This window comes from Acanthopagrus latus, chromosome 1 (genome assembly GCF_904848185.1).
Source record: "Acanthopagrus latus isolate v.2019 chromosome 1, fAcaLat1.1, whole genome shotgun sequence".
Taxonomy (NCBI): Eukaryota; Metazoa; Chordata; class Actinopteri; order Spariformes; family Sparidae; genus Acanthopagrus; species Acanthopagrus latus.
Window position 1 is genome coordinate 27891374 of NC_051039.1, and position 26084 is coordinate 27917457.

A 26084-nucleotide genomic window follows, 5' to 3' on the forward strand; every position below is an offset into this window, starting at 1 on the left:
ACAAGAAGATATTAAATTAGAAGTACGACAATGTGAATTAATGCATTAATGACGTAACTGAAATGAGTCTCATAAATGTGGTTATTGATGCATATAAGGGCAACACCCAGAGCATATTAGTGTCTAGACTGTACTGAAGTATACAATCCCCCAAAAATCACTTTACTTTATACATTAAGATTTAATGGGAGAAGGAAGCAAACATGACCCTAATGAAAGAAGAGTGGTTAGATGTGTATAAAACACAATCCATCACTTCCAGCTCTGGCCAGTGGGGAGAATTGTCATGGAAGAACATTATTAGGGTATTTATCACTCTGAGAACATTTTTACAGGATGGTAAACCGGAATCTGGGCAATTATCAGCTGACCACCTCCATAGTTTTTTGGAATTGTCTAGCAATTCAATCCTATTGACTGTAACAGAAATAAAATCATTTCTTGGTTTTGAAATAGATGACAGCTTTGGCACTATATCTTTAGGTAGTATACCAGCTGAGTGTAACACTCAGGACAAGTGCTTTCTTAAAATATTGCTTGGAGTGAGTAAGAAAGCATTTTTAAAAAATGGCTCAAGAAAAGAAAAAGAACAAACAACAATTGTAAAGGGATGGAGAAACTGACCTCCTCTCTACACTTACACTTCATACATACATTCTGTAGATATTGAACCAAATGGTTATTACACATGAATATTGCTATTCCATAGAGAGATACACAGGTAATTGTCATGGCTGTAGATACCATGTCTTTGTGTTGTGTCCTGTTGTGTCTTATGTTTTGATTTTCCATGCCTTCTTGTGTCCTTTAAGTTTCTCCTGTGTGTTCCCCATGTTGCAGTTTGTCTCCTTCTGTCTGTCAGTGTCTTCTCCTCTGTGCTTCCCCCCTTGTTACCACACCTGGCCTCCTCCCTCCTCTCTCTCCTCACCTGTTCCTCGTCTCATTGTTAGTGTCTGTGTTTTAAGTCTCTGCTTTCCCTCTTGTCTTTGTGTGTACCTGCTGGTGTCTGAGTGATGTCCTCGACTTCCTTGTGTTTCCTCTTGTGTCTGCAGTGTTCTGTTTTGGTATGTTTTGATTTTGGGTCTTGCATTTCACATTTTTGATTTGAACTTTGCTTTTTTTGTTGTACTTCATCTTGCTGTTTTTGTTGCTACTTTGTTTTCTGGTCCCTGCACTTTGTTTCATGCTCCTTGTGTTTTTTTGTTTTTGTTTTTTGCATTCAGCTTTTGTTCAATAAAAGCTTGCCTTTTGTTCCCCCTCAATCCTGCCTCTTGTCCTATGAGTAACTGCATTTGGGTTCCCCCTTCTATCTCCTTAGCTTTCCCCTTTAAACCCTAGTGTGATAGTAATAGTGTTATTACATTTGCAGGCATTTGGTAATGACAAATGTTGAAAGGACTTACTGGTTATGTATGTATGTATGTATGTATGTATGTATGTATGTATGTATGTATGTATGTATGTATGTATGTATGTATGTATGTATGTATGTATGTATGTATGTATGTATGTATGTATGTATGTATGTATGTATGTATATGATTATTTCATTGAACAGAATGAAATACCTGTCACTGCCAGATTTATTTCCATTAATTTTTGTTTTTGCTTTACCTCATATCTGTGGACCCTCCATGCCTTAATTATAATTACTAAGAAAGTAACCCTTGACAGAAGGCTGCCTACTGACTTGTGCTCAGTAGGACTTGTGCTGTATTTCTCTTGGTGACCCTGTATATTTATCTCTTTTTGTTCTATTATCGTAAAACTACAAAAAAAAATTTAAAAACCCAGAAAATTGCAAACTGTATCACAAATGTGTTTTGCTGTATCTAACTCATGGACTTGGTATTATCACATGTTTTATTTAAATTATAAAACAACACACTACAAGCACAGTCACTCTATTACACTATCGATTTATCATAGTGGTCCCTTGGTACATTGTTCATTGCAAAAGAAGTACATTTCTTTAAACGGTTAAAGTGGGCGACAAATGCCTCAAAACTGTACTGAAGTAAAGTAGCTGCTCGTCCCTACAGTGACCCATTGCAGAATGCATATGCAACATAAACACGCCAGGTTGGATCTCTTTTATTTATCAGAAATGTTTACAAGTGAAACACATCTGTAGCTAAGATACAGTGAAGGCTGACATGCAGAAAAATCCTGTCGCAAATAATGTTAAACTCAGTCAAGGTTTGTCTCCTCACATCCCTGTTGAATATCTTTGTAAAGTAAGTGTACACCTAATCAGAAAACCATTATTGTGACTTGAGGCAGTGGATTCCACATTAACTCTACATAATGTATTTATTTACACAAGAACATGATCCTGTTGGTCATAATCTTTTACGGTCAGGGTTCAGTTGCTGTTTATGTGTGGCTTTTCAGGACGCTGTATGTTGTTTTGGCCACCATTGTAGGCCTCAGTGAGCTGTTGGAGGTCCTTCAGCAGGCCTGCAAACTGCTCCTCCTGTTAAAACATAGAAAACAGCTTTAAATATATTTCCACTGACTCACTCATGTATGCAATTTAAGTGTTGTACACTGTCAGTGCCAGGGTTTCTACCACAGCACCTCCACAGTAAATATCCTCAAAAAGATGCATTGCATCATAACTGATAACTACATGAACATAGACTGCAGGAGTAAAGTGTAAATTTAGAATGAGTTCACCATTCAACCACAGTTCAAGTCTCAAATAATTTGATTTATATTTCAGGACACTAGATGAGCATCGCATTAGGTGTCTTAAATGGCTCTTGCAGCATTTTTTGATCCAAAATGTGTAATATATTTCTATTTCATTATCTTCCATATTCTCCCCACTAAAACTATTTGTGCATCAGATACAAATATAGTGCAAATATTCAGCTTCAGAACGCTTTTGTTTGTTTGAAGACAATTCAATTCGCTCCAGCTTGCAGCTGCCCAAATTTCTGATAGATAAAGTTAGCCAGTGTTTAGTAAAAAACACACAGGTTAGACAAGTGTTTGATGGTCAATTTTGACTGAGATGTGGATAAACTGACAAAAAGTGAAGCTTGGTAACAGGCTTTCTCTGTCTGTCTTACCAGGACATTCATTCGTTCGGCTGCTGCAATGGCAACACTTAGCTTCCTCTCATCTTCCTCCCTCTCCTCCTCAATCACACCCAGCCTGTGAAAAACACATAGAAGAGACTTAGAAAAGGACAGCACACCTTAGTGACAAATTATATGGAAACATAAAATAATTTACTGATAATTAGTGATAACCATCAAAACACAGCCTTCCCTACTGCCTCTCTGCACCCAATACACACGAAGCATCAACAGTTTAATTAAACTTCATGAGAATGAGTGAAAGTAATAAAATGTGGACTTGACAGAGTATGCAGACACATATGCATAAAAATCACAGAATGTATGTGTAATATATTTACTTTGAAAACTGAATATAATTGCAAACAAATAAAACGTGAACATTTACTATCTCACCTGAAGGTGGCACTGGCGAGCTGCTCCTCTCGGACAGCCAGCATGTTCTGGAGCTCCATCACCTCAGCCTGCAGCGTTGCATTCTGGTCCTGGCTTTGGATGATGAAGTCTTCCAGACGCTTTGCCATGTCCAGCTCACACTCTGTCACCCTCTCTATTCCCAGACGAAGCTCTGACAGCTCTTGGGCATGCTGGTAGGTGAATTACAAATTAGCATTTAATGAAACACTGCTGAAGTCATACACTAGACGGACAGAATGATGTCACTTTAGAGACAAGAAGTTTTGACATACTCTGTCCAGTACGCTTAACTGCTCATTCTCAGTCTTCATCTCACTTGACTCCCTGTTCTGGTTGACTTTGATCCAGGGAACTGGTGCAGGTGTACGTTTGATACTGGGCTTCTGTAAGAAGAAGAAAGAAAGTTTACATGATTCTTTCTTATTAGCCACACCATTCATACTATCACAAATATAAACAAATAATACTATTGCTAACAAAGAAAAACAATAAAGATGCAATATGCATGGGAAGAAAACATGATCTGTTTAGCTCAGGGGCCAAAATAGCAGAGCTATAGTCACAGTTCCTCTTTTCGCTCACAGTTTTTGGTGATGAGATGTGTGGCTGGTTGGGCTCCACCACCTCTTCGTGGTCAGATGTAGGCAGAGCTTCAGAACTTGTCTGCCTCTTCAGGGCATGTTTTGCATGACCTGGACGTCTGTGTGGAGCACTCTGAGTTCTGGTTACTGGCCTCCTCTCTCTCTCTCTGACACTTCTCCGTGTCCTGACATCTCTGTTAAATGAATGAATTAATGTATTAATCATTTCATGATTGCATTTGGAAAATCTGAAAATCATTTTAGCAGGTTATATAATCCCATATATGTACTATGCACTGTGTGAATTTAAGTTTTTGGAACTGATAAAGGCTACCTGCCTTTCAGTGTTGTCTACTAATAATACTAACCACAGACTTGTTGCAGTAAAATATAGTGACATTTATTTTGCACATGGTGAGTATAATATCCTAAATGCTTGTAGTTTCTTCAGGAGAATCCTCAGCTTTTTCTACGATAACTGTTTAGGACTTAATTTGAAATTTTTTTGAGAATCATTTGTACACAGTGACTCTCTACCTCAGACAGGGAGGTTGTCTATATGTTGGTTGGTTTATCAGCAGGATTACACAAAATTTACTAAAGGGATTTCCATGAAACTGAAAGAGGATGTGCCTTGGTCTAGAACAGACCCCATTAACTTTTTGTGCATATCCAGATAAAGATACAGATCCAGGAATGTGCTCTTACTCTTTTTACCATTGCTTTTTTTTTCTTCATTTACTATGTCAATTCTTCTCTGGGAATAATGCATGGCTATTGATGAAAAAATAAAGAGGTGCATTTGGGGGCTGGTATCTATCTGGGTACCATTGGATGCAGATCCTGGATCTTGCAAGCTTAAATTGTTGTTAAGAAGTTACGGGTGGTTTAAAATTTAGAGTGATATGGGGCAATCGAGTTTGATATTGGATTAGGCTTAATTGATTTAAACTGTCAGGCCTTGGCTTAGTCAGCACTCTACTGAGGGCTAAACTAGTCACTGTTTAATCTACTTCTAACCTCTATGTGTAAAGAACGGACATGTGGACATATGGACATGTGACTGGATAGGGTGAACAGCTCAGACAGCCAGAGTGAGCTTTGAGTTGAACAGTTACACCTTGGCATTGAGAGGGACTCGTTAAGGTAACCACCACAAATCATACCTGGTAAGTGGCAGAAATTAAATGTATGACATGGTGGTTTATTGATTCAAAAAGTTAAGGGGCGATCTGTCACGGACATGCAACTATCATACCCTTCTCGTAGGCCCTTGGAGTCCACAGGAAGCTGCTGAAGGGAGGATTGGTGAGGGCTGTATTTGCCCAAGTCTTTAGGAGGAATGTACACTGGCTTGGCTTGGTCCATGTCACTGCAAGAGAGCACTTGCTTTAAGTCTTTGATCAGAGAAGGTCTGAGAATGTCCATCAAATGTTGCTTAAGTAACACGTAAAAGCGTCACGTTCATATTCATAATACATTACAAGTTGCTGACAAGTCAAATAAGATACAGGTCTAAAATATACCTGCTAACTAGGATTCGAGGTGCTTCAGGGCCCAGTGACTCTGTTATCTGGTTCAGAATTGAAGGCAGTGGGTGGAGCTTGTCAATTGTTTCCTGAGGAAGAAACAAGATGCATATTAGCTCCCATTTAGTACACTCTTTAAGCATGTTATCAGTATCTTGGTACCTTGTATGGATAAAGAAAAAGTCATTTAGGCAAGCTGTAGGTGCAAACCTGAGTCAGAATCTAATGCAATTGTATAATTCTGTAACTCTCCGAAACTGCCAGTTAAGCATTCACACAAAGGGGTTGGTCGTATGTGGATGTGAGAAAGTAAACAGGGGTTTAACTCTTCAGGTCTCTTGGGTCCAATAGAGTAGAGATAGCAGCCACATCAAAACTGGTCAAGGTTGCAACTCTTCCTGTGTATATGACTCTCCAAACTGAACCACGTGTAGGGAAAATGATGTGCTTCACTGTCCTTTGGTTCAATCATGCACAAACTTCAAGTACAGCTACACACAAATGATAATGCATTGAGGGTTATACAAACTAACTACTGAACTGGACTTGTTGGTATTGTCCTACCTGATCTTTCTGATAGATGATGTCTACCAGCAGGCCATGCAGCACAGCCAAGCGCAGAGGCAGGTCCACATAACCATCGAAGGAAGTCATTGGGATTTCGGTGTCTGAATTGGACACTGTTTGTAGAAAGCCTCTCATTCCATCCCAGTGCTGCTGCAGGAATTCATTCATAAAGAGCATGTACTCCTCCTTCTCTCCAAACCTGAATCCAAAAAGAAAAAGATTTTAATTTACTCAACTTACCTCTAGTAAATTAAGAAAATGTCATACATTTGTAGAATACTTGTTTTTCAGTTTGTCAAAATGTGCTTTTCTCAGCTATGAATACCCAAAAGTGACATATTCAATCTTGTTTAAACAGATAAGAGGACACTCACTGGGTGAAGTTGGCCAGATTCTGTATAACTTTGGCAGTTAAGGTGAGGGTACGCAAGGTGTTTGGCTCTGGATAAGGCTGCGTCAGGCCAAATAGAGAAGGACTGAGGATAGCAGGACATAAGAAGCGAAGGAAGAGGGAAGCTGAGATGAGACGCTGGCCAATCTCTGGTTTGCCCTGGTCTTCACACAGCTCCACCCAGCTAGAGAAGATCTTGTTCAACTCTTCAGGAAAGGGTCTGAAGGCGAGAAACATACCGAGCATCAGACATCAGCTAACCTAAACATTTCACATTTGTCATTTATGTATTTGGCTATGATGACCTCTCTTCTCTCACCCGTGGATCTTAATAATCTTTTGCACCACCTCCTCGCAGGCTTCCATCAAGTGCTTTTGGTTGTTTGACAGTTCAGATGCAGGACACTTGCGAGGGTCAACTTCACAGTTCTCAACCGAGGCATAAAGACGAGTGATGAAGTCCCCTGCAGTGAAAAAGAATGCACGGTGAAAACAAAGCAAAAACCCACACCATTCACAACAAGCCACCTTTGATTTACCCTACCTAGTGTGTCAATGAGGTACTTCTGGCCAACCAGCTTCATGTACTCATCAATGGCTTTAGTCGCCAATGTGTTCTCTCTGAAGATCAGTGCCTCCCTCTCTCCAAGACGCTCCACCTCTGCACCGCCTAAGTCAATCAGGAACTCCTGAACACATTCAATTAAAAAAAACAAAAACATGTGTGGTTATTCTTTTGTTTTATTTTTTTAGATTAAATAACATTTGACTTTTTTCCCCGTCAAACTATGCATTTTCATTCAGACTGTTTTCTCCACCTTGGCTTTGCCGATACTCTGTAGTACATGGACTAGAGCTCCTGCCAGCTCTTCCTTTCCCTTCACATTCAGAAGTGGCTCCAGGCTTGTGCACATTTCCACATAGTCGACCGTCACATACTCAGCAAACTCTTTGTACTTCTCCATGGGCAGCACTTGCAAATTCTGGAAACGGGCCTTGATGCGGAGAGAAGCCTGTGGCCCCAGGAGTTCTTTGTTTCCTGCTGTGCCCGAAGCCTTGAATGGGGTGATGGGGTACCATTTCTCCTGAAAGGTCCTCCCTCTGATCTCATCTAAAGGTATGGCCACGCTGCCCAGTGGGTGCAGAGTAGACTCGTCCCGTGAGTGACGCTTTTTCTTTGGATCTTCTTCACGGAAGATGTGCAGGGTGATTTGGGAGATGCATGGCAGATTGTCAAGCTCAAAGAATTCACCCCAGAATAGCTGACACCCTCCAGCTGCACCTCCGCTTGCCACTAGGCCTCCAGTAGAGCCGTCCCCTGCCACACTGGATCGGTTAGACGGCTTGCCGACAGCTTGGCTGCTGGTGCGGGCAAACAGGGTCCCGTCCAGGTGTACCTCGCAGTAATAACGCCGTTTGGGGGGCAGATCCTTAGCTTCATTTACCCACAGACTCAGGGAGTTCTCTGTGCGCTCGATGTTATCCTGTGAACAATAATGCATTTAGTTCTTATTATCAGCAATTCTATTTTGCATAACACATCTTTCAGCACTGATAGCTAATGGCTTACCTTATTGGGCTGGGCAGCCCGCCTCAGGTCCTCAATCCAACGGTCACGCTCTGCAGCTGAGGAGCACCCAAAGCAGTGGGTGTTCTCAGAGTTTATCACCTATAGGTACATTCAAACAAACAGAATCCTGTAAGCATTAGTAGGGAATTTTTTTTATTCTGACACAGTAGAGGCATGTGTACGATGCTCTTGAGAAACCTAAGGGAGCACAAGTCAAAGTGTACCTCAAAGCAGTACTTCTCCCCCAAAATGGAGCTGTGGACTGGCCTGATGACAGTACTTGTGTCTGCACTCAGATCCAGACTCCCCACTGGACTGACTGGAATTGACACAGACTCCCGGGAACCATAGTGCCTTAGAAATAAACACACAGTGGAAATGTCAGCCAGAAGGGAATTGACAAAAGGCTCAAATACCATGATTTCTCAAGGGTAGTATAATTACTTACACTCGTATTCACACCCATGAGACATTAGCACTATATAGAACTTCAGAGCTCTGGTAATATTAAAGGTTAAATTATGTACACACAACTAATATACAGTCATGTTCAAAGGTTTACATACATGTACATCATGGCAGAATTCAGTCCCAGTGATTTCTACAACACTCATTTTTCTGTGATGGAATGAGTGGAACATAAACTACTATGTCACAAAAAACAGTATTGGTGTTAAGTTTGGTTCAGTTAATTTCTTATAGGTCTTCTGAAAATATAAACATATCTGCTGGTTCAAAAATTTATAAACAGTAATTCTAATATTTGGTCAAGCTTTTGGTAGTCTTCTGCCTGGCTCAAGAGGACCTTTACTCTTGACAGAATCAATTTCACCAAAATTGTTGGCTTCTTGGCATGGACTTGTCAATTCTAGCATGATTTAGCCATTTCTTTACCACTTTTGATGTGTGTTTGGGATCATTGTCCTGTTGGAGCATCAAACTACACCTAAGACCCAATCTACTTTAATTTAGGTTTTCCACTTATTCCATCACAGAAAGATTGAGAACTTTAGAAATCCCTGGAACTGAAAAATGTTCTTTACAAGTGTATGTAAACTTTTGACCTTGGTCATGATAACCCCAACCCGGAACCAGTGCTCCTGCCTGAGAGACAGTTCTTGTCCAAACACAAGAACTGGTTCCAGGGTTGGCACTGGCTCTAAACCAACACCTGAACTGCTTTGGTCGAAAACGGGTAATTGATTGTCATTATATTTTTGCAGACATTCATGGTCCCGGGAGGATGTAGCACACTGACTCTGGTGAGCTCCGTGAGTTTATCTCATGTGTCACCATGAAGCTAATTTTATGGAGTTATTTGTGGCCTGTCTTAGCAACTTCTGGATGGATTGTCATAAGATTCAGAGAAGATATCCAGGGTGTCCAGATGATCAAGCTAACAACCATTAGCCTATGATGACCTTTACCTGCTTCCTTTGCTTAGTCCTGGATTCATTTGGGTGTTGCTGTTCCTCTTGGCCCTGTTCTCGAGACGCCTCTTGATCAGTCCCTAAGAGTGAAGAAGGCAAGCATGGTGTATGAGAGCAATTATGTATTACATAAACAGGAAATCCAGGGCAGGCAGAATGATTATTATCTCTGGTGTGTAACACACTCACCCTCACACCGCCATCTTGGCTCTTTGGTCGAGGCCCACCCGGCAGGCCCATGTGGTCAGGGCTGCACTCTAATTATCAGGAGAAAAAATAATTTTGTAATATTGATAATGAACCAAAGAATGTCATTTTGATGTCAATATTTTCCAGTATCCTTATTTATGTCTTACATTTATGGGTGATACTTTGTATGTTCCTATTACATTTTCCTGAGTCTTCCCACCATCAAATATCAAAACCTTTGTTTGTCTTTACCACAGCTCCACAACCACAGCCAGCACTTATGTCTGCACTTCCACAGTAGACAGAGTAAACTCACACAACATTTTTTACACCTCTAAGATGAGCAAATACTTTTTGATTAAGCCATACAGGATGTGGTATTTAGCTGGAACTGCTGCTATCTGAATAAAGTTTTCAACTTCAACTTACCCTGTCAACTTCACCAGCAGAAACTCTATTAATAAAACCCATTTCAAGATTTGCTGAGATTGAAATTAGAAAATTACATTCAGACATGATTTTCCACGAGTGGTCTCTATAGAGTCACTTTTTTAAGCCTTAAGTTTGAAGGGAAAGATATCTTTAAAATCAGGGAGTGAATGTAGAAGATTAACACATAGAGTACTGTCAGAGAGATTTTCGTTCCTGTTTGCTTACCCAGCGTCCCACCACAAACAATCCAGCGTCTAAATCCCATCATTTAGCCCAGAGGTGTTCCAAAGTCTTGTTATTTCGATCTCTGCCCCTTTAAGTTAAGTGATGCCCTCCTCTCGTCATTAACATATGTTGTCGGTGACACGGTCAATCCGGCATAAGTCACTTCCACAGTGTAGCTTCAGAGCTCCTCCAAGCAAAACACCAGAGTTGAATGGAGGCAGATACTGACTAACCTTTCTCTGTCTCTCTCTGAGCAGTTATTGGACCTCTAGAACACCCAGGCATGATCTTATCTTCCCCAAAAACTTAGAGGAAGCAATTTGACAGTCACTCGCACGCATAAACATTCAGCTATTTCCTCTGTGGCTGTCTGCGAAATCATACTTAGTGTTGTAATGATGTCAGTAGTGTAGTGTTGTGCTTTTCAAACCTGCCCAAACTCCTGATGGTCTTCACTGAATTTCAAATACATTCTTTCTTTCTTTCATTTTTCTTAATTTTCACATATGGGTGTGTGGGCGATGTATTAACCTGTGTCGATATCTACGAGGTTCTGCATGCTGAGGTTGGACAGGCAACTGCTGACACGGTTTCGGGTCCACATCATTGGCTGAGAAAGACACACACACACACGCACACATAATGAAGTCTTCAAACTGTTTGTGCTCTTGTCAGCAGAAATTTTTTCACCTTTCCATCTAGTTAAAACTTTCACATGTTCTTTCGGTTAAATATGTAAGTTGGTGATGGGTGTTTATGTATGTGCTGGTACCTCTTCTTCTGGAGAAATAAGAATTTGTCCATCTTCAAGCATGCAGTTGCTAATGTCCCATAAGGGGACCTCCTGAGGCGGGGCCCATTGGAATCTTGGGAGGGTTAAGCTGGCATGTGCAGGTGCTGGTGTTTCGACCCCCTCTGCCACACAAGCATGTGCACACACAAACACACAGATATGATTACTGCACAGCGTACAGAGAGCTGACTCGCAAGAGCTCTATCTGTACCATACAATCACACTGTAGAGAGATTTGGCTAAATAAATAACATGATATCCCTAACTCTGGAGAGCAGACTCTATATGATGATGATGGCATAATGGTATTTATCTTAGACAGCACTTGGCCACTCCTATACACGGAGTTGCCAGAGATTCTGATGCTATCATTCTCTTTTCATGACACACCAGGAGGAGCTGCGCACATCCTGTTTTTTCTCTGTTGCTTTACATTTTTTTTCTTTTACGTCCTTCAACATGAATTTTCATGGTACTTTAGGGTTTCTTTTATTCAATTAGCTTAAATGACATGATGGTTGACATGTTTTGCTAAAGTACAATAATTTACTGATTGAAAATAACAGTTAAATAACTACAAATAGCAATTAAATGTAAGTTATGATCAACATAGGAGAGATGTAGGATAGAAAGATAGATAATTAAATATTGCAGCAATAAAAACCTCTATTAGTCTCAAGGGAGAGATAAAGAGATGATGACTGGAGGTCACATTTCATACAATGAATGAGAGTAAAATAAAATAAATAAAGCCAATAACATCTCATGCACAGATGATTGTTGTCTGTCTTATTGATATTTCTCTCAGTTAAGCGGTCGGGTAGTCTGCCATAGTCAACTGTCAGCTGAGGAAGTATTGATGTAAGTTTTTAAATTCTCTTCTTGTGGCTGCCACAATGTTGACCTAGTTTCAACAGTTCTCAGTACCAGCTGGCTGAAGGGACTTAAGTAAGTAGAATATAAAGAATATTGAGGTAATTGAGTGCTGAATTCACGTTTTTTTCCCCCCACATGTTTAACTCTGTGTGAAGGGTTTTTACTTAGATTTTTTGAACACACCACTGTATCATACAGTGCAGTTGCTTCTCAGCAGAGCGGAAGTTTCCCGGGGGAGTGGTGTGTAAATCTAGATATGTCGGTTTGTTGTTCTTCAGTTTCAGCTACATTTCAGTTCTTGGTAAATTCTCTTCAGTTCTGACCTATTTAGGAAAGCGATGGTTTTTGTCTTTTTAATGTGAACCATCAAAGCCTGGTCGATAAAGAAGGTCTCAGTGTTTTTTTTCAGTGGGAGAGAAAATGGACGGATCATCTGCCTTTAACAGAAACTTGATTTTTGTGTCCAAAGGGCGTGATACAAATAGTTGTTGGTACTGTCCAGTAATGGTTTGAATAGAGTGGGGTTACAGCCCTGCTTGACGGGTAACTCCACCATTTTTACACATCGAAGTGTGTTTACCAGTCTCGAGGAGTACTACTACCTATGTGGAAAAGTACTATAAAGTAGCACAAATATTTGGCTATATTTTGATGATCACAGTTTTGAATATTTAGAGTACATATTAGTGTGTCAGGGTGAAAACTGTTTTATATACTGAAGTATACGTATCTTATATATAGTGGTAAGTGGCTTTTTATCAGTGAAATAAGATTTGAACATTTGATTTGCATTTAAACCTTTAAGATACGGTTTTAGTGCAGCCATTTAGTTATATCCATGTTATATCTGGCCTTCTGCTCTGAGGGTGTATATTAAGAGTGTAGAGCCACACTAGCACATTCTGTCATGGATAAAAGATGACGACAGCATGCTTACATGCTCACTATGTCAGTGATAACGTTCTGATGTGTTGCAGGTGTCATTTTAACCATTATCCCCATTTCAGTTCATTACGTGTGATCACAACTTTACTCAATTTACGGAGAAAACCCAATAGAAATAGATTTATAAACCAGCATATTCTGCAGGTAAGTGTTGTTCAATATGCCATTAACAGTTACGTGAGTTGTTTTTTAAGCTCTAATTCAATGATAGGTCAAGTGATGTCTGGTAATTCTTAATATTTCTTATATAAGATCTTTATATTGTGCTCTTTTGCTGGAAATGTTTTAAAATCGTGAACAGTGAATACGTTTCCCCACATCTAGCCTCAATAATCTTTAACTGATTAACTAGATAACTAAGATTTGTTCTTTTAACTTTGATATAGTACCTTTATTTCTTTAAGATCTTCTTAAGGTCATCTTATTGCTAAGTTTCACAGTTTTTGTTGTGTAGTGTAGTTACTTGTTTTATTTTCTGAGTTTGTTTATGGCACTATATACTGTGATAGTAATAGTAATGATGACACATTTATATTTACCACGTGTAAAAGAAGACACACAAAGCCCACCTACTGTACTCACTGAATGATCTTATATGCAGTAAATGCATACAGTGCAATTCAATAACTTATTTTCCTTGTTTTTGATTCTTTTGCTTGTTTGGATTACATAATTTGCTTTTAGTTTTAATTTTATGAAAATCAGGCTTGAACTACCTGGGATAACCGTTTTACTACGTTGAAGCAAAATGTTGTTAAGTATTCACATTTCATTTGATGTTAAAAATACCAAGAGTTGTCATCTAAACTACTATGCCAATCTCAAACATAAAACTGAAGGACTAAGTGACAAGGATAATAAAATCTGAGTGTAAGTATACTCTGAGATAACTTGGCATTACCTGGCAGTAAGTTGGGGGTGCTGCTCCGAGTCTGCAGCCTGGGCCTTTTGAGCTTCTGGGACACAGTCCTCAGGTACTTTTTTAGGAGCGCCCCTCCGCCTGCTTTCTGTGAAGGGTCGGTGGAGGAGACCCCTGAGGCCTCTGCAGCAGCTGATGATGAGGCTGCTTGAGCTGAATTGGCAGAGCTGGAGGAGGGGGTCAGGGCGCCAAACAGTGACCCAGGAGGCTCAGACAGTGCCCTTCTGAAGGGGTTCTTTCTGGTTCCACCAGTGCCTTTATCTGCCTTGGCTCCTTCTCCACCTTTCCCACCAGATGAATTCTTCTCTCCACTGTCCTCGCTCAGGGCCTTACGCCAGTTTTGCATTTTGCTCCATTTGTTGGTGGAGGCCTTCTGAATCCTATCCATTGTAGATGTGGAAGGAGCTGCTCCTCCTTCTCCTTCTTCTTTCACCTCATCGAGCGTTGCTTTGGAACCGGTGTGCCACTTGTATGTGTTGAGGGGGTCGGCAGTCTCAGATGTCTGACCTTGAGGAGACTCCACAGATGATTCCTTTTCCCTCTCTGGTGATTCCTGCTCCTTTGGTGGTTGTTGAGCTGGAGGCTCTAAATCTTTCTCCTCGGTGCCCATTTAAGGTTTTTTTTTTTTTTTTTTGAGCTAGACTCAAGACAAAATTAAAATACCTTCATAGAAGACCTCACCTTGCTTTTCTACTGCTTCTGTCTTTGAGGTTGCTGAGGATGACAAATGAGTCTTTGCCTTCACTGGTTCTATTTCACTGCTTCTCTCGTTTCCTGTCTTGCAAAACGTCATCCGCCTGGCTGCTCTGACAGCACGCTGAATGTGGCTGCTTTCCTGCACCTACCAGCTCGTCTCACTCACAATGGCACAGAGAAGTTCTCTTACCAGCAGAAATGTCACAATTTTTTTCCTGCTCTTTATGTTTTCACTTAATACTTCCCTTCGTCTTCACTTCCTGTTCTGCTTTATTGTCGAAGTTTTTTCTCCAAATCAATCCACGATTCACCTTTGATGTTCTCTTAAACACCTGACACAGATTTTCTTAAAGAAATCAGACTTATTCTGGCATAGATCCCAAATCCGATGCCATGTACAAACATGTTTGTCCGTCAGTTCTTGACTCATTGAGTCTGTGTCAGTATGAGTGTGTGTGTAATGTGGTTTAACGTTCAGTAAAATGACTGTGTTTTACCGAATACAAGTGCAACCCTTATTCACACCTCAATCTTTATTATCATTCAAAATCTATCAATTTACTTCGAGGGACTAACAGATAAATGGGTCAAATATTCGTGCTACTATGGTCAGAAGTATACTTGTATGAATTTGACTGGCATTAATAACCAAAGACAACATCTCTGCTCTCCAACAAAGGTGTAATGTAAAGGTCTAGCATGCACGTACTGCCTGTGATCAATAAAGCAGTCTCTGAGTGAAAGACAGACAGTATCCTCATGCTATCAGATACCTGTGGGTGTAAGGGCTGTTGACTGTTAAGAGCAGTTTCCTGTCAATGCGCGTCTGTACTTCCTACTGAGATCGGTTTGTCGTACTCTGAAAGCCACTTCCTGCTCTCATGCTGCTCTCTGCTCGTACACACCTGCAGGATCACTGTGTCCCAGTGTGGGGGATATGTGTGTGTGTGTGTGTGTGTGTCAGCCGTTGCCAGTGGACAGAAATTTGCTGATGCCATTACAGCACTCACCATATTAAATATAATATCTCGAAATTTTCACTTTTAAATAGCATTTCTCAAAAAGGCTTTTTGTGCCTAATCTGGTCCAGTTTATAATTTACTTCAAAATACGCTTTAAATGATGATCTAGGAACCACTCTGCAAAGATTAATAATTGCTTATATCATTAAAGAATCATGACATGATGGGAAATGACATTGTTGTCTTGTATCACCGAGTCCCCCTGGTGGCTTTGAGCTGCAATCAATTAGTCTATATACTATGTGACTTTTTCAGCAATGGAATAATAATCTCAGCCAAATTATTCAGTCATTTCGTCAAAATCAAACAAACAGGCAAACCAGTAAACTACAACTGATTCCAGCTTCTTAAGTGTGAGAATGTGGTGCTTTGATGTGCAGTATGCTGGTAAACAGAAAGGTCTGGGGTTTTCTGGACTGTGGGTCAGACAAACATGGTGGGGGAAATTATTCGGGGAATTTTCCAGTATTTTGTTACATTTGATAGACAGACCAATTAATGAACTGATTAAGAGGAAAGTCAACAGAGTCATCAATAATGATAATAATCACTACATTACTTGCAGTCATGATTAACAGCAAGTAATGAGTATTTTATTTATATCACAATCACCACCAACCCCTACTTAAGCAGATGTTTATGTTTCTCTTGAATAGATTGGATTTAAAATTTTGTCACAGAATTTGATATTTCAAGTTGTCTTCCTTTGGCCTTTTCCTATCAAGAAAATACTATGATTTGTTTAATATAAAAGCTGCTGTAAGTGATACATTTTCAAATGTCTCTATATTGCAACATTAATCACTGTTAAAGGATGATGGGTCAGTAGGTAATGTCTCTACTCCCCTTGCTCATGCAGTAAAAACGGAAAATGAATTTCAGGTACCCCTGCTCACTTTATCCAATCAGGGCAGAGAACTCTATATGCAGGATCTCCCTGGTTGCTGCTATGTCTGGTGATTACGCCTGCATGTTCATGTAGTAACGTAGACAGCAGGGAGGGGATTTCTATTTGCAGAACAGACAGGAAGTTTGATAAAATGACAACAAGTGTCACAGCTGCTGAAAACAAGACAGAGCCTACAGTCATGCTGGCAGCTCTGTGAGGTACATGGCAAAGTGGTGATTTGAGCTAAATGCTAACATGCCCACAAAAACAATTCTAACATACTGATGTTTTCCATGTTCACCATACTTTAGTGTGTTAGCATGCTAACATTTGGTAACTGGTCCTTAAAGTAAAGCTGAGGCTTATGGGAAAGTCTGGTTATTAGTCATAAGCTGAGGTATAAAATAAAACTGTACTTTAACAAATCATCAGAGTTATTACAATTCATCCTGAGGGGAGCATAAATGTCTGCACCAAATTTCATGGCAATCCAGTCCAATAACTGTTTAAACATTTTGCCCAAAACCAGTTAATGACACTAGTCTGAGAATCCTGAATTGATCTTGCAAATGTACACATTTCACTGAATAAATCGAATCTCTAACCCGCCGGTGACATTAAATGACAGTCAGGGGATCACCAAGGTCAGTGGGAGCCATACTCTGGGACCATCAGTGTGTGTGTGTGGACTCTGTCTAATAGTTACTGAGGTTGGTGGACAAGCCAAGACTGTCATCCTTGTAACCACGTGGCAAGCATGACTAAAAACATAAACTGGGTCAAAGCTGAGTGATGGAGTGTCAGCTGTACATGAATCTTTGTCACTGCTGTAGGATAATGTATGCCACTCACAGTTGTAGACAGGGCCTTGACACTGGCAGATTAGACAGCAAAAACAGCAGAGAGAGTAAAAACAGGTAAGGTGGATGACCATTAATTAAAGAAAAGAGCGGTAATGCCTCAGAATGATGACATAAAGGAGTGACAGTTGTGTGTTTCATTACACAGAATAATATGAGCTCAGGCTCGTTATGATAGCAAAGACAGTGAGGTTCCTCAGCTCTAGCTGAGGAAAAGTATAATATATTTTGATTTTGATTCTTAATTCAGTTTTGTTGTAGCTGCAGCCATTGTCCACTAGGCGACAGCACACGTCCATTTAAAATGTTCACAGGCGATACCATGGATCATTTATTTTTCCATACAAACATGCAATATTCTCTTTCATCTGCTTGAAAGGTGCAAACTGCAAATGTGACAAACTATGCAAGCATCTGGAGATAGTTACTGGTCTCCAAATGACTCTCATTGAGATGTATACATTATACATACATACATCATGGATAAGTGTCTATGCTTTTGAAAAGTCCTCCACAGGCCTTGAACTCACCACATATAGTATTTCCAACAACCAAGCACACCTAGGACAAGACTTCCAGATGGTTGCATGTGCCTCACGTGATGATGTGTAAACATGACTTCCCTGCTTCCTGCGTTTATCAGATTGGTGGAGGTGCAGGTAGTAGAGTGAATAGTAATACAAGGAAAGGAGAAGAATCCAAGGGTGTATATAAACACAACATGTCACACTCCTCTGAATTATACATATGTTGTGTTTGTGCCCAAGTGATGATCAATGAACCACTAAACAACAGAAGACATGATGACCTTTTTTGACCTTGATTCAATCTAAACCAAAGCTGTGGTATTCACCAGCACATCCTGTTTTCATGGTTAGGGTATAAATGATGCATATACAGTGGCCCTGAAGGTCAAAACACAACAACATTTCACAAAATGCAGCAACATTTCAAATAATACAACAACATTTCATAGAAAGCAAGCATCTTGTTATTGGAGGGTCACTGGTTCAGATCCCCTGGTCTTCATGACAAAGTGTCCTTGGGCAAGATAATGAGCCCCAAACTGCTCCTGATGTGCTGGTCGGGACCTTGCAAGGCAGCCACCACCATCAGTGTATGTATGTATGTATGAATTATTGTAAGTCACTTTGGACAAAAGCTAAATGTAAATGTAAATGCACTTCACAATTTCACAAAACATGACATTTGACCAAAAACAACAACATTTGGCAAAGCACAATAACAAATGCCATTGTGTTTTGACTCTCAGGGCCACCGTAAGTTTTACTGTTTTATAATGGAATACCAGTGGATCACTTTCTCCATGGACAAATTGTTCAGTCAGACCTTGTGTGACCTTTTTATTGTTACTGCTGTTGTTCTTTAACATTTGGTGTGGTTGCAGGCCTCTGTGTAAGCTGTACAAACTCAACTCAAGCATGCCCTTTGAAACACAATCGCCTTAATGCTATCATCCACCGCCATCGCTGCTAAACCGCTTACATAATTAGGATGTGAGTGTATTTAACTCTGAGAACTACACAGAAGCTTACGGGCCACAGCAAAGTCCAGACATATTTGTGCAACAACAGAGGAAGAATTTTGAAATCTAGACATCTTACAGTTTACACAAATGTTTTAGTTGATACCTCTACATGTATTCATGTGTTAACCGATGATCCACTTCCTTGCTTGCTTTGTTTATTCAGTTTTTACATTTATTATCCTAATACACTGTAATTTCCCAGCTTGGGATCAATAAAGTCTCATCTAATAGGGGTGGCTTTCAAGCAAACCTTTTACAATTATCTCCTGTTTCAAGGTTTACCACAGCAGAGGTGTTGTGTCTCAGCTGTGTGAATTAGCTGGTTCATATACAAGATGACACTTGTTTACTCTACTCGTTTAACATGTCAGTGATATGACAGTAACTATCAGATTCCAATACAAGTGTTGATTACCTATGGAATGTCTCCATTTACACAAGGTATTTGGGGGTTTAGTAGCTTGCCAAGGTCACACATTTGTAAGGGGAGTTGAAACCAAAGATGCTCCTCTGGGAAAGACACACCACTTCATATCGTGATGAACAGCTAAAAAAATAAGAATTAAAAAACTTGCTTTCCATCATCTTATAAGTAAAGCTCCAAACTCTAATTAAAGAGGTAGATAAGGTTCGAGCATCTCTCTATAAAAGGAAGGAATCTGTGAGTGTGTGTGTGTGTGTGTGTGTGTGTGTGTGTGTGTGCGCCTCAAATTTCTCTGCAGATTAGGATCAGACTGACATGAGATTTTCAACATGGCTGCTGCATGGTTTAAGGGTGTGCAGTGTCGGATTTGCTCGGACTACAATGATACCGTTACTAAATTATTTCATAAATACTTTACGAATTCCACTATTTTCAACCTTAGCCACCATCGTCACGTGCGCACCAGAGCCAATTGCTGCAGAGCTTTTGCTGGCGGTTCGGTCCCGTTCTGTGCATCTAAACTGACTGTTGTGGATTATTGAGACTAAACAAGTCCGGACTGAGTCTGTTCTGGTCTGAGGAGATCCGGATATGCGAAGACAACAAACTGGAATCGGAATCTGTGGATGTTTGTGTGTAGCTAGCAGCTAGCCCACCTCCATGGCACACCTCCTGATGGACGGATGTGCCGTCCAAAACCGGACTTACAACATATAATGTCCACCAACATTGCCATCACGTTTGCTGCGCGTTTGGTGCAGGAAGACACAGTCAACACGGGCTTTTCTCACTAAAGTGTCTGTAAGCAGTAAGCAGAAAAAAAAACATGTGCTACGATCTTTCTTATTGGTGGAAAAAGGCACCACACCAACCAGTCACAAAATGATATGGCAAACCACATGATTTGGTTGCTGAGGAACAGGGGAAGTTGTGAGATGGACGGCAGCATAAGAGTGACAGCAGCAGTGACGGAGACAGAGATAGAGATAGCAAGTTTTGAGAGTTGAGAGATTTGTGACATATAGTGTGTTTGGAGTATATAGTTAGTGTGTTATGTAGTGTTTCATGTAGTGTAGTGTAGTTGTTTTGTGAGTCAAAATAATGAGACTGCTGAATGTGGAGCAGGTAGTGCCTGAGGCATTGCCTGCATTTAAATGTTAATAGTTACATATAACTCTGTAAATTTCAAAAATATATGCACAAATTTAGCAAACAACAATTTATATTTGCATTATAAGTAATAAAAAAGGTTTGTTATACATACATATTTGTGGTTTTCAGTTTAAGAAAACTTTTTGATTTGTGATTTGTGATTTTAGGTCCTTTGTGTTAATACAGTATGTCAAAATGAAAAATTAACTGTACAGTTACTCATGTGAGGTTGTGCTGAAAATAATGACACCAAACAAGGCAAGGTAAATGGTTTTTAAGGTGAAATATAATGGTAAAATCAAAAGTAGTCAAAAACAGCCAATTATAGGTCCCACCTTCAAACAGCTATCCATAAAAAAGCTACTTAACCTCCCACTTTTCTATAGGAATACATGCTTTCTATGGGCAATGCACTATTTTTTTTATAAACAAAGTTATGTCTCATTTGGAGAAAATTTACACGAATATGTAAAGGTTTGATTACGAGGGGACCGAAAGCCTGAGAAAATTTAAATCACTGGACTGTCCCTGTAAAGAGTAAAATCGCCAGTTTTACACATGAAAATGTGTTTACAGGTTGCGGGCAATACTACCGCATATGGGTGAAAAGGGCAGTGTATAGCTTTCTGTGGCTCCAGAGGAAGCTCTGTGTAATCTGATTAATTGCATCCAGTGATGTCACTCAGTGGCGAAATTGCATTGTGGGTAATGTAGGCACCAGAATTAAAAAGACAAAAGATGGATTTGAATAAAAAAGGTGCTATTGCTGGTTCTGCTATATCAATTTTCTTTCATTTTCTTTTTTTTTAAGTGATGATAATGAGTCCAACAGTGTTACAGGAGTACAAATCTAGACCGTTTCCTCTGGAGCCACAAAGAGCATTATGCTAACCCCCACCATTTGAGTTAGCACTCCCCAAAACCTGTAAACAAACGCTCACCAAAAAGCAACCTAGGCTTTTTTTGTAAATGCATATGAGTCGAACCTTTGTGTAAAAGCATAATTACAACGAAAAAGGCACTTTTGAGATTTACTGTATTTCTGTTTTCAGGTGAAACTCATTTTCAATGGGAGTGCTTGGGGCAAATTAGCGATAGCATCAAAGTTGCTATTTTCAAAACACTAAGAAGGCTTGATACAAAATGAAACTTTGCTTGTAGTATCACCAGGGTCTCTACACACGAACACGAGCATTGAGAACATTGTTTGTGTACACAGAGTTCACTAAAAATAAGTTTTTGGACGAGACTTCTTGGTGTATAGTGATTTTGATGCTATGGCTAATTTGCCCCATGCACTCCCATTGAAAATGAGTTTGACCTGAAAAAGAAAATATGGTAAATCTTAAATCTGCCTCTTTAGTCGTGATTATGCTTTTACACGAGGGTTTGACTTCTATACATGCAAAATACTACTACTACTACTACTACTACTACTACTACTAATAATAATAATAATAATTATAAAAGCATAAGTTGCATTTTGGCGAGAGTTTCACTTTAAAAGTCTAAAACTGGTGGCATTACCCTTTCAGTAGGTTGACATCTTTTTTAGAATGAGCTATGAATCTTATCTATTTTGGTGAAATGTCAGCGTTGAATGTCACATAGTTTCTCCCTGGTGACAAGGTAAATCTGTGCCGTGATCTACAGACACGCAACATCCATCATACTGCGCTGGAGACATTACATTAATCTGCTGATCTGGTTTCAAAATGAAACTACAAGTAACCTGTGCACACTGCTTATAGCGGCGGCGCTATTCATGGCACACTAAAACAATGCTGCCATGGCTTTGGCTGTACTCTGTTTCCCCCTGATTATATGCTTTGCTTGGAGAGGACTGTCCCTTGATGTTTGTCCTTCACTTGAACAGATGTGCTCAGGCAGGATTTTATGAACGCGGCGGTGACCGCGCTGCGCCGCGCTGCCCTGAGAGGTGGAAAAAAACTGAGCTCAGAAAAACGGGGAGGAGCGACGGCATCACAGGCATGACTTAGAGAGGAGGAGAGAAGTGAAAGAGGATACTACCGTCCGGTACCGACACTTCATCCGTCTCAGCTTGATTGAACAGTGGACTGTAGAGCATATTTAGAATATCACTTTTACGTCTCTGCCAGTCAGTGTTGGGCTCTCAAGGGGGACTGTCCCGCGGCTAGCTTGTTCGCTCCTTACGCCGGCTACATGACCAGCTAGCACAACACAGCTAACTGTCGTTAGCTTCTGGATTCAGTTCATCGTCCGGACCCGGCGAAGTGAGGAGCCGAGGAGGGGAATGGCAAGAGTTTACTCGGATAGTCCTTTCAGGAGAAACGACGAATAACCAGACCGAATCAGTCTCCATTTACCTAGTTCTTTGATTCACCGGTAAGCACCAGTTTTGATTAGTAAGTCATGTAGTTAACGATTTGTTAAGTTAGCGCTAGCTTGTGGGTTTAGCCAACGCTGTTGTGTAAGCTAACGTTAATGAGTCGGCGTGGCAAGTGTTGTCAAACACTATCAAGGTGGTTGTGTTAAGATAATAATAGCTGGTCTTCAGTTTTGTTTTCATCTTTAACCAGCGACATAACATTTACAAATACAAGCGTTTTTATTCATCCAGACTTGACTAGGTTAAACTGTCAAACGCTGGAGCCGATTCTTGGTATCGTAAATCAGAGAAGACTGACAGAGCGAAAGCAGTAGTAAAATGTACCATTACGAAAGCACGAGAAAATAACTCCCCACAACATAAACACTCGAAATAATAATTAGATACCTTGTTAACTGATACTTATCTCGTTAGGTATTCAAAGAGAGAGAAACCTTTGAGCAGACATACTAGTCATAACGATGGTATGTTTGAAAGTGTGTCACCTGAAGTGTTTTAATGGACACACAGCTGCTTTTAACTAACGTAAATGTCTTGTTTTGAAGTTTCTCCGAAATTGCTGACAGATCCTGAAGCATGACGGTAATAATGTGCTGCAGTTGCAAACGTTAGATATGTGTTGTTTTAGAGAGGAAGACTGTGGCGACCTGTATTCTGTGTGTAGCCTGGTTATTAATAGTCTGTCTTCCCTGATCCCTCTGTAAGTAGTGCTGGGACGTTAGTTCACACCCTTGCTTGCAGCCATGCACCCATCACTGCATAGCAGGAGTACCAGTCATGTATCAGCATGCTCAACACACATAGAACACGAAGTTCCACCTTATTTTGCACTTGTCCTCAGTTGCCTGGAGTTGGCAGAGCCCTGTGTGTACACCACACTGTTTGGTTTTAATTAAAACACACAGAATGTGCATTGGGCTACTGCACATTTGTGTTAACGTGACTAGAATATTCCTTTGGCCCACATGTTTTGACTCTTGTCTCATCCTTTTCTCTAACCGCTGCCCAAATGCTCCATTATGTGGAATGTGCTGTTCACATTATATAGAATGAGCAGCTCCTAGCCCCCCCCTTTTTTATCATTATGCAGTATGTGGTGTGTAGCTGTGACCTGAGCTTCTGCAGAGACATTTGATGGTCTTGGCTTAGTTATACCCCCAGTAGTTTGCAGTGAACAGCCATTGCAGGCGCACTGTCTGTGTGATAAATGAGCGGGAAATGCTGCATCCATTGATCAATGAGCTCCTCGGTCATGGCTCAGGAGAGTTCCCCTCCACAGCCCATCACTGTATGTGGTTTTGCAGTTCATAGGGCTGCTTGCCAGCACACAAACTCAAACAAGCAAGCACCTGGCATCACTCAAGCAGTGAGCCAAAACACACCTTTACATAATTTCATGCTGTGTCTCCTGTTGTAGAGGCAGATGCAGCTATAATGTTGCCATTTTGGCACTCAGCACACAGTTATTTTGGTGGTGCCAAGACTGAATCAAATGTGGCCCATTGTATCAGCTTTTAATCTTATACAAATACCTGCGATTATAGAGTTTTGGACTGAAACTACATTTAGTTTAATTGTTGCTTTGTCTGTTGATTACTTTATTGATTTAAGCAATCAATTGTTTGGTCATCAAAATGGGGAAAATGTTCATCAGCGTTTCTCACGTTTCCAATATAATGTCCTTAAATTCAGTCAGATATACCCAGTTTACTCTCATAGAGGAGTAAAGAAACAAGGAAAATATTCACATTAAAGAAGTGAGTTTCTTTACTTGAAGAAATCACTCAAAGTGTTCAACCTTAATTAAAATATTTGATGCTTGATTGACAAATAATCATTGCAGTTCTGAGGGCATGTTCTTTCTATTCTGATTGGTGTCTTCTCATTTTTGTTCAGGTTGTTGGTGTCACTGTAATCCCCACCATGGTGCAGAAGTATCAGTCACCTGTGCGGGTGTACAAGCATCCCTTTGAGCTGGTGATGGCGGTAAGTGTCTTAACCTGTAGTCGCAGTAAGCCCTCTCGCCACATGAATTTTGCATCCCGTAGATGCAGCGTTATGTAATTCTGGCTGGTGGGCGCTTCAGAGGTCACCTTCTGAAAAATGGAGTTGTAGAGTTAATTACACACCTCACATGATTGGATCACAGAATCAAAATGGTGAGGGCAAATGTGTTCCCACATTATTATTCAGATGTCCATGGCAAGTTTGAAGCGGGTGTTTGCTCACTGCACCATAAAGACATCTTTCCTGTCAAAATATGAAAAACAAGGACACCAGTAAAGGAACAGACTTGTTGAGGTGCTTCCAATATGAACACAATAGTAGCAGCCTAAAACAGGCCACTGATTATCTAGAACTGTGTGAATTAAGAAGCTATACCCCTTCAACATATATCATGCACACAGTTTGTCTTAAGTCATGTGAGCTAGTGAAATAACACCCATCTTTCTGTCACCTCAAGATTTACAACCTGTCCTTTGTTCACTAAGGTGTGAAATTATTGTGCTGTACATCTGCACACTCAGCACCTGAATATACAACATAGCTGTACTGTTATGTCAAACAGAGGTCCCACCACGGACTTGGTGATGGTGCACCATTTGCAGTGTTAAAAATTCAAGGCTTTCCTTGCATTGCTTTTAGCAACTAGTTTGCAGCGTGTTTTGTGTTCTCTTTCAAGCATGAGTGCCAGTGTTGAGTGCAGAGAGAGGGACTGTGGGTCTGCACAGCCCTCTCCTTTTTTTCACATCGCCCTCTCAACATTGTTTCTAGTACCCTCAATGCTTTCACTGCTTAACATTTTTTGAAGTTGCTTTAATTTCCCTTTGAAACAGCAAATAATTTACCCCAGTGCTGTAGGACAGTTGTTACAAGTGCTCCAGCTACCAGCCGATCCCTGTAGTGTATTGTCTCTTCCTACCATAACGCAATGCTGACACTGGGTGTGTCGAAGTATATGACAAACTTGACTATCCGTTGTTTTCCACACCTGTGTTTAAGTGAGATTTAGTCTTTTAAAATACAGTCTAAAAGAAAAGGATAACAAGCTACAGTGCATGATGCTACACTAATCACACAGTGGATGGATAATTTACTCAGCGATGTTTTGACCTCAGCTGCTGTTTGTCAGTAATGTGGTGTGAGAGCATGCCTGCAGAGTCCTGGCCT

At 40.4% G+C, this 26084-nt stretch overlaps 2 protein-coding genes across 4 annotated transcripts in view; one reads left to right on the top strand and one right to left on the bottom strand.

Annotated features, from left to right (window-relative positions):
- Positions 1-1844: 1844 nt before the first annotated feature.
- rasal3 (RAS protein activator like 3) lies at positions 1845-14776 on the bottom strand. 2 transcript variants are annotated; one of them, XM_037113099.1, is made up of 19 exons: positions 13933-14776; positions 11190-11332; positions 10949-11027; positions 9761-9828; positions 9569-9651; positions 8366-8495; positions 8142-8240; positions 7390-8055; positions 7116-7260; positions 6891-7035; positions 6555-6791; positions 6178-6379; positions 5611-5702; positions 5343-5456; positions 4086-4278; positions 3776-3886; positions 3483-3673; positions 3078-3162; positions 1845-2476 (listed from the first exon to the last, which is right to left on the bottom strand). In XM_037113099.1, the coding sequence occupies exons 1-19, from the start codon at positions 14558-14560 to the stop codon at positions 2366-2368; spliced, it is 3522 nt and encodes a 1173-aa protein (XP_036968994.1). In that variant the 5' UTR covers positions 14561-14776; the 3' UTR covers positions 1845-2365. The 2 variants fall into 2 exon arrangements, with proteins under 2 accessions (XP_036968994.1, XP_036969002.1); XM_037113107.1 differs by lacking the exons at positions 10949-11027; positions 11190-11332; positions 13933-14776 and adding an exon at positions 10418-10900 and having other exon boundaries at positions 1904-2476.
- A 7718-nt stretch (positions 14777-22494) lies between these two features.
- Positions 22495-26084, top strand: part of si:dkey-237i9.1 (SEC14-like protein 1) — a 30792-nt gene continuing 27202 nt past the window's right edge. The window contains exons 1-2 of one of the 2 annotated variants that reach the window (XM_037107032.1): positions 22495-22909; positions 24810-24899. In XM_037107032.1, coding sequence (XP_036962927.1) covers positions 24837-24899 — 63 coding nt within the window. In that variant the 5' untranslated portion in view covers positions 22495-22909; positions 24810-24836. The remainder of the gene's footprint in view (positions 22910-24809; positions 24900-26084) is intronic. The other variant, XM_037107042.1, reaches the window with a different exon arrangement.

What these genes read in the sequence shown, in the direction of transcription:
- rasal3 (XM_037113099.1), bottom strand. Translation starts at nt 14,560, where the DNA reads ATGGGCACCGAGGAGAAAGATTTAGAGCCTCCAGCTCAACAACCACCA. An exon ending in GGGAGAAGTACTGCTTTGAG is followed by an intron (nt 8,241 to 8,365) that starts GTACACTTTGAC and finishes ATGTACCTATAG; the next exon opens with GTGATAAACTCTGAGAACAC. An exon ending in CCGAACGAATGAATGTCCTG is followed by an intron (nt 2,477 to 3,077) that starts GTAAGACAGACA and finishes ATGTTTTAACAG; the next exon opens with GAGGAGCAGTTTGCAGGCCT.